Raw genomic sequence first — 7,245 nt, forward strand, 5'->3', positions numbered from 1 at the left:
GAGAGGAGGGGAGGAGGAGAGGAGGGAAGGAGGGGAGGAGAGGCAGGCATGAGACAGCAGCAGCATGTTTACTGCTGCAGGGCTTCAACAAAATATTAATATAATTAGTAGTAGCTTTTGTGTGTCAGTGGTTTCCAATCTATTTTTTTCTCCTTTCATTAGTAACTAGAGTTAATTAGAGTTCTGTTTTATTTTAAAATGTATTTGAATATCAAAACAAGGCCGCAATTAAATCCTGTAAAGGTCCATCTTCCTCCACTGGTGGGAGAATATTTGTGCATTAGATCAGTGCCTGAAATGGGCCGATACTCACCAGTACTGAGCACCATCCCTCTGATTTTTGTCCACAGGAGTACCCTTACTTCTTTTTGAGTACCACCACTTCTGTTGAGCATGGCCGTACCCACCACTAAGGTGACCAAGGTATTTTCTTTCCAAATAATTAACTTTACTTTCATGCTTCGATGCCCCCAAACCCAAGTTCAGTTTGTGGACCTCATTATTTCTAAAACCCAGTGTACAGCAGTCCGAAATGTCCTTGTTAAAAGATTTAAGGTTAGGGTTGTTGTGTTTAGGGATAGGGTTGTACTGAATTAGGGTTCTTATTTTAACTAAAAGATGACTACATTTTCTCACATCACCTCCAATGCCCAAGGATGCCTACACGAGCTATCTAGCAAAAACATTATTATCGTAACATAAAGTAGTAGTAGCTTTTTTAAGACTGATAATAATACGTTTCTTACTGTCGGTTAGCTGTTATTGTACTATTGATTTCAAAATCATCTTCCCTCAAACATCCTACTACTACACGTTCACATAGGCTATTACCAAAAAAGGTTATTTTTGTATAATTCTCATATTAGCAGTAAAGAAAAGACTCCCACCAGTCTGAAATCTGATTAATTGGTATAATTAGACAAACCAAAATCTAGTAATAACTTACAGTAATAAAAATAGTCTCAATCAAGGCTTTTAAATAACTTTACATTTATCTTTATGGACAGATGGAAGCTTTTAATACATGATCAGCATATGATAATAATTGGAGTCCATTGAACTCAGTGTTATGAACTGGAAAAGAGGAGGAGCTGATTTATTGAAAATTGGCCTAACTATAAAAAAAGTAGCCCAGATTATCACAAGCCACCGTAAACATGCAAAGATAACAAAAAACAACAAAAAAACGAGTTCAACCAGGAAGAAAACCAGACAACGATGGTGCAAATGTGTCAGAACAGATCCTATTATAACAATCATTTGACATTATGATGTGAAACAGAGTAGATATTTCTCTTATGGTGACATTGATTTAATTTAAAGCTTCATTTGTGACTGTGCTCTCAGTCTGCTTCAGCTGGCATTAAACACCCTCCATACACTTTCCCAGGAAAAACGTCATTGAAGGTCTCCGCGCTGCATTTTGCCGACTTTTTTTTTTTTTTTTTTGGCAGGTGCAGGCGGTGCAGGTCTGGGCGGATCCGTGGACACAAACCATGTCGTCAGATTGATTCCCGATTGTCACTGCACAGTATTCAGAGACACCAGGAGCTCTGCTGCCAACTTAACCACCTTTACATGTCACATTACTGCTCCTTAAAGCTAAAAACCCTCAGAGAAGTGTTTGTTTTTCTGCCTTTTATATGCAGTTTATTTTATTTACTGCATGTTTTAATGTCACCTGAGGTTATTTGTTGTTGTTTTTAACAATAATTAAAATATCACCGACCAAACTACATAAAGAACACGTTTCTAATTATTAATTATTTTTTATTATTATATAATAATAATTTCATATTGATCACCATTATGCACAGCCATGTTTTCTCCCTCATATCCATCTGTTACCTTACTACAAGCAGGCACTGCCACCATGTGGTTGAAGCTGAACACGTTGGCGGTGCAGTGACCTTTATTTTTCTCCAGTACAGTTAAATATCTTGTGTTTCAGTAAGTTTTCGGGCAGGCTTGCAGACAAACATGTTTAACTCTACACCATCATTCACCATGGAGGTTGTTCAGGGACTGTGAGGGATGGCCACTTTAAGGATTAGTTTGTGCAAGTGGATAAGCTGTTATCAAATTAATCCATGGATAGCTTATCTGCAAGTGTTTTATCAATACCCTCTCCTCTCTTTTACTATTTGTTACCTATTGAGCAAATGGAAGAAGATTATACCAAATGTTGACGTTAACTTCACAGTGGAAAAACGTTTATAGAGAGCTGATTTACTTCTAAGGCTTTCTGATACTAGATCAGTACAGGATATTAAAATATCTATCATCGAAGACATCATGTAAAATAATTCTTTTCATATCCTGACTTGCCTTGTTTTATATTCTCTTGCAGTATAGCTCAGTTTTGATGGATAAGTCAATATATTTTATAAGTTTCACAAGTTCTGTGCTGGATTTGTAGCAGCTCTGTCATTTTGGCACGCAGCTTCTGTTGTGTGTCCTGTCTACAGAATATTTATACTTCACCAGGCTTTAAATTGAAAATGAGATGACTGTTTTACACATTCAAGTGTCACTTTAATTTCTCTCTAACAATAAATACAAAAATAGTTAAACGTCCCTTTAAGACAGGGAGCCAAAACTGAAATCATTGTAAAGATTCAGAATGATTCTAGGATGCCAGATTCCCGTAACTGACTGTATGCCATGCTCAGATAATGAAAAATTATTTGTGATCCTACATATTTAATGAGCATTTTAGCCCACAAAAAACAAGAAAAACAACCCATTACTTAATAATACAATCCGGTTACATGGTGTAGCATTATTTGTTTCACACTTGATTTGTATTATTTGAGCACTGACAGTCGAGCCTTTAATTTATGTACCCGAGTTTCACATTTGTGTTGTAATGACTGCAGGACAGAAATAATCTAGACAGATTTAACAGTTTGTGAAAGCTTTATTCGGTTAAATTGCAGAGACTTTATTCAATATGTATGAGTCTCTCGACCCACATTCACAAAATATTAAAAAAAAAAAAAAAAAAGTCACCATTCATTTCTGACATGTACTCAAAAATTAAAGACAGATGTCAAGTGAGTGTTTTTGTATAGGTATCAAATCACTAACTTATTTAGATGACTTTCTGCTGAAGAGACGACACTTGTGGTTCTGACCCACGACACACCACGCCAATGGCTGGAGATAATGGACATGAACGCAAAGAAATTAATCACAACACACGAGAAGTGTCCTGAATACACGCAGGCTGGGAAAAAAAAAAAGCCAGTCAAAATAATACCAGATTCCATAAGCATTACACAAGAAAGCTGAAATAAACCACCAACGGAGACGTTCGCATTTAAGTTCACATATCAGGGCAGTGAATGCATCACGTGACATCAGAAGCAGAATCACAGTTTTATGACAATGCCAAGAGTTCGCACTACAAACAAAACACATACTCGTCAACATTTTGGGGAATGAATACCATTCCCACCTAACCTTGAACTGCTCTGAACACTTCAACAAAGCACAGGGGAGTGGATGGAATCGTAACATGGCTGACAGCTAGGACAGGCTGCAAGACTGACGGGGTTTCATCACTGATCAAAATGTTTTCCCCGTCACTTGGTATTTCATCAAAATATGAAGGGGTTTAAAAAGGTGGACTTCTGTAAATCATGAGGGAAAAAAAAAAATCTTGGAAGCACATCTAACAAAAGACCCACATCAACAAGCAAAGTGGGCACATTAATGACTCAAGATCTTATTTCAAAAGAAGCCATGTAAAAGGCAATTTCCTCCCCTTCATTAAAAATCAAAAGCCACCATTCAGGCCTATGGTGAGCAACTATCAGTCTATTTTACGGCCTACGGGTAAACCAACCTCAGTGTTTGCTGTCTGCTGAGGCAGAGCGGGAACGCGAACGAGAACGAGAACGAGAACGAGAGCGAGAGCGAGAACGAGAGCGGGAGCGAGACTGTTTGTTCTGAGCGGGGGCGGGTGAACGCGAGCGAGACCTGGAGCGGGACTTTGAGCGGGACTTGGACCTGGAGGGGGATCTGGCAGCAGCCTTGCCCCCTCCTGACGACCTCCTCTCTGGGGTGCGACTGGCAGACCTGGAGCGGCTCCTGGAACGGTTGCGGCTCCTGGAACGACTCTTTGAGCGAGAGTAGCTTCGGGAACGGGAGCGACTCTTGCTGTGACTGTTGGAAGAAAAAAAAGATAATTTTAATATCAGGTTAAAAAGGAACAATTAGTTGAGAGGATTGATCGCACTCATCTCCATAGGCTCAAAAGGTGATTATCTGCTGGCTCAACCATCTCATTTTAAGCATTGAAACTTAAAATGGGGAAACAGCTCGCCTTGTTTAAAGTTTATAACAGATGTAAAAATGATTTACAGGTGTCTTCTTTCCACTGAGCCTACCTACCATTTCCCTGCTTCCAGTTTTTATGCTAAGCCAAGCCTCTGCTGGCTCTAGCTTCATACTTGAGATGAGAGGGCTTTTGATTTTCTCATTCAATTCTTCCAAAATGTTTAAGTATTCCTGTATCAAAACGCCCAGTTTACTGACGCTACAGGTTTCTACATCATTGGGTAATCCTTCACCTGCTACTATTTAGTGTAGTAAGTCCTGAAAACACAACTCACCTTCTGCTATCTTCAAAGATCTTCAGCTTGCGTCCATTCAGTTCTGTCCCATCAAGCTTGGCGATGGCGTTCTTCATGTCACTTCGAGATGCGAACTCAACCACTCTGTATTGAAACAGAAACTTTTATTAATTAGGCCCAAAATCTAAAAAACAAAAAGAGCGTTTGAGAGTTTTGAGAAGAGCAACTCACCCTTCATTTTTGTTGGGTCTGTGAGCGTCCACAAAGGTAACTTCACCTGCTTTTCTCATCAGGTCTTTCAGGTCCTGTTTCAAAGCATAATGTAGGATTAGTGACAAAGATCAAACCATGAGGTGCCAGTGAGAGCCTTTCAGACCTGGAGGGAGAGAAATGAGCAAGCAGCAAGACACCAGCACACACTGAAACTTGGGTTACCTAATGCTGACTTTTGTCACTCTGTGATAAGCTCCCATTTCAGTGGAGGACATATAAACAAAAGAGCCACTGAAAATGCTTTGTGTGGACGAGTGTTGCCTTTACTCAAACTGTTTTAAAGTCCCATTAAATGCTTTCATGAATTCGCTTTAAGTTGTTTTTAGCTCATGAGCAAAAAACTAATTTCAACTCCAAAATGAGACGCCTGAAAGGTAACACGGCAGTTAGGGTTTTCATGTATTTGAGGATAACTCTTGATGTTTTTCTGCATACAGGCTAATATTGGATTTTGTGTCTGAGTATGTGAGATAACCCTGTGTATTTATTGGTGGCTGGATGACAACAGTACTATGGGTAAGTGGACAACAATCTGACCTAGAGTTTCTGACTTATTTGGCTCAAAAGTCGTTTAAGTGTTTACACAGTAAAACTGCCCCCTTCCCATTTGAGACTGTAACTCTACACCCCCTTTACCACCCAACCCTGAACAAACCCAATCACATGAGTTTTATGCTACTTACCGCTCCAAACCCAGGAAGATATTATCATAGAGCCACTTGTCCAAATAGCAAATGGGAACCAATGCAGTGTTAAGCCCTTGAGAAACGACCTCGGCCTTGACTCAGCATCCGGCCTCCACAAGTAAGGAACCACCAGAGAGCAAGTAGGGGGAGGGGTGTACGCCCGACTCAACACCCCCCCCAGCTCCATCAGCAACAGAAAAAGACCCAAACGGGAGAGTGTAGGGGCCGTGGATTTGAGGGGGGTTACAGCAGTCGGGGATGCCAGCCCACAGAACCTCCAGACTGTGGCTACGGACCTCCTAAGGCTACCGTATCCTGCGCTAGACCACTTTCACCCGCTACGGGGCCCAGCCAAGACTTTAGACCGGCGGCAACTGCGTGTAAGGAGAGGCACCAAATGGACACTATTCAGAAAAACAACCAGGAGAGGGCGCTACACACTTCTGACATCTCCGTGGAGGGTGTGCATTCACCTCTGATATAAAAAGGAAACCATATCAGAGCAGCTGTTAAAAAAAAAACAGTTAATTGTTTTTGTTTTGAATGCCCATCAGCAACTAACATGTGCTTTGGTCTGGGGGGAAAAATGGAGATAAAGTAAAAAAAAAAGAAAAAAGAAACTGGGGGCTTTGTTTTGTAAAAGGCCAATTATCTATTTTTTGTGTAATCTGACTGGAGACAAATTGACCCGGCCTGATTAAATGAATGCTGCTGCTTTTAAATAACATGTAATAACAGGGTGATATATTGGGGTTTTTTTTTTTTTTTAAAGCCTGTGCTGTAAGATACATAAACATGTTCAGTAATCTCTTACCTGCCAGCTAATCCGTGAAGAGAGGTTCTCCACAATGAGCCTATGGTCAGTTCTCACAGGAGGTCCATACCTGTCCAGTCAGCAAAAAAGAATAAGAAAAAGACTTTAATACGACATTTTCTGTGAGAAAAGTGCGACGACAAATGCATCCAAATCAAACTGGAGCTCTGGACTCTTAAAAACGCTAAAGAGGTGTTTCTAAACATTCACCTGAAATTATTCTCACAGCAAGTTGTGCGTCATGTTCGCTGCTGCTGTTGTATTTACTTAAGCTTGTGTCAATATTTGAATTTGATTGAAAAGGCGGAACAACAGGTTCACGTTAATGACTTTTTTATGCTTATTTATTTTTGCCATGTCAAATTTTTGAACAATTTGTGTACTTGGATTAGCAGACTGACCAGGCTGGAGTAGTTCACATCAGTAACATCAATTTGACCTTAATCAATAAAATAAACTGTTCTCTGTATAGGCGAGACAGGTTACGTTTTTTGTGAGGTACTTAATCATTTAGTTCACTCACATGTCAAACTGAAGCCTGCTACTTTATTTGACTAGAAAACAGTCTCTCTCTGCACTTTCTCCATAATGTGTTTGACGTATGATAAGGCAACAATTTAAGAAATGTTTTAAATCAGACACAAGGTCACATCTGACTGTATGTGAACATCTACAAAGTCTGAAATATTCACATTACACTGTGGAAGAAGTCAGAAACCTCTTTGACTGTACTGGAAATCTCCTCTGACTGGAAAACAACATGTGTAGAAGCTTTAACTGACTAGTTAGCTACGGTTTCAGAAAGTCAGTGTAAAGCAAATGTACCTGGAGCCACTGCTGCGAGACGGGCGATATCCGCCACCTCCACCGCCGCCGCCGCCGCCACCACCAC

At 40.2% G+C, this 7,245-nt stretch overlaps 1 protein-coding gene across 1 annotated transcript in view; it reads right to left on the reverse strand.

Moving 5' to 3' along the window:
• Positions 1-3,164: 3,164 nt before the first annotated feature.
• Positions 3,165-7,245, reverse strand: part of srsf5a (serine and arginine rich splicing factor 5a) — a gene marked incomplete in the record, with an annotated part of 6,035 nt that continues 1,954 nt past the window's right edge. The window contains 5 exon segments of the mRNA XM_035673508.1: positions 3,165-4,170; positions 4,620-4,724; positions 4,812-4,885; positions 6,354-6,423; positions 7,179-7,245. Coding sequence (XP_035529401.1) covers positions 3,852-4,170; positions 4,620-4,724; positions 4,812-4,885; positions 6,354-6,423; positions 7,179-7,245 — 635 coding nt within the window.

Source organism: Morone saxatilis, unplaced genomic scaffold, assembly GCF_004916995.1.
Source record: "Morone saxatilis isolate NCDOM2014 unplaced genomic scaffold, NCSU_SB_2.0 Contig3, whole genome shotgun sequence".
NCBI lineage: Eukaryota > Metazoa > Chordata > Actinopteri > Moronidae > Morone > Morone saxatilis.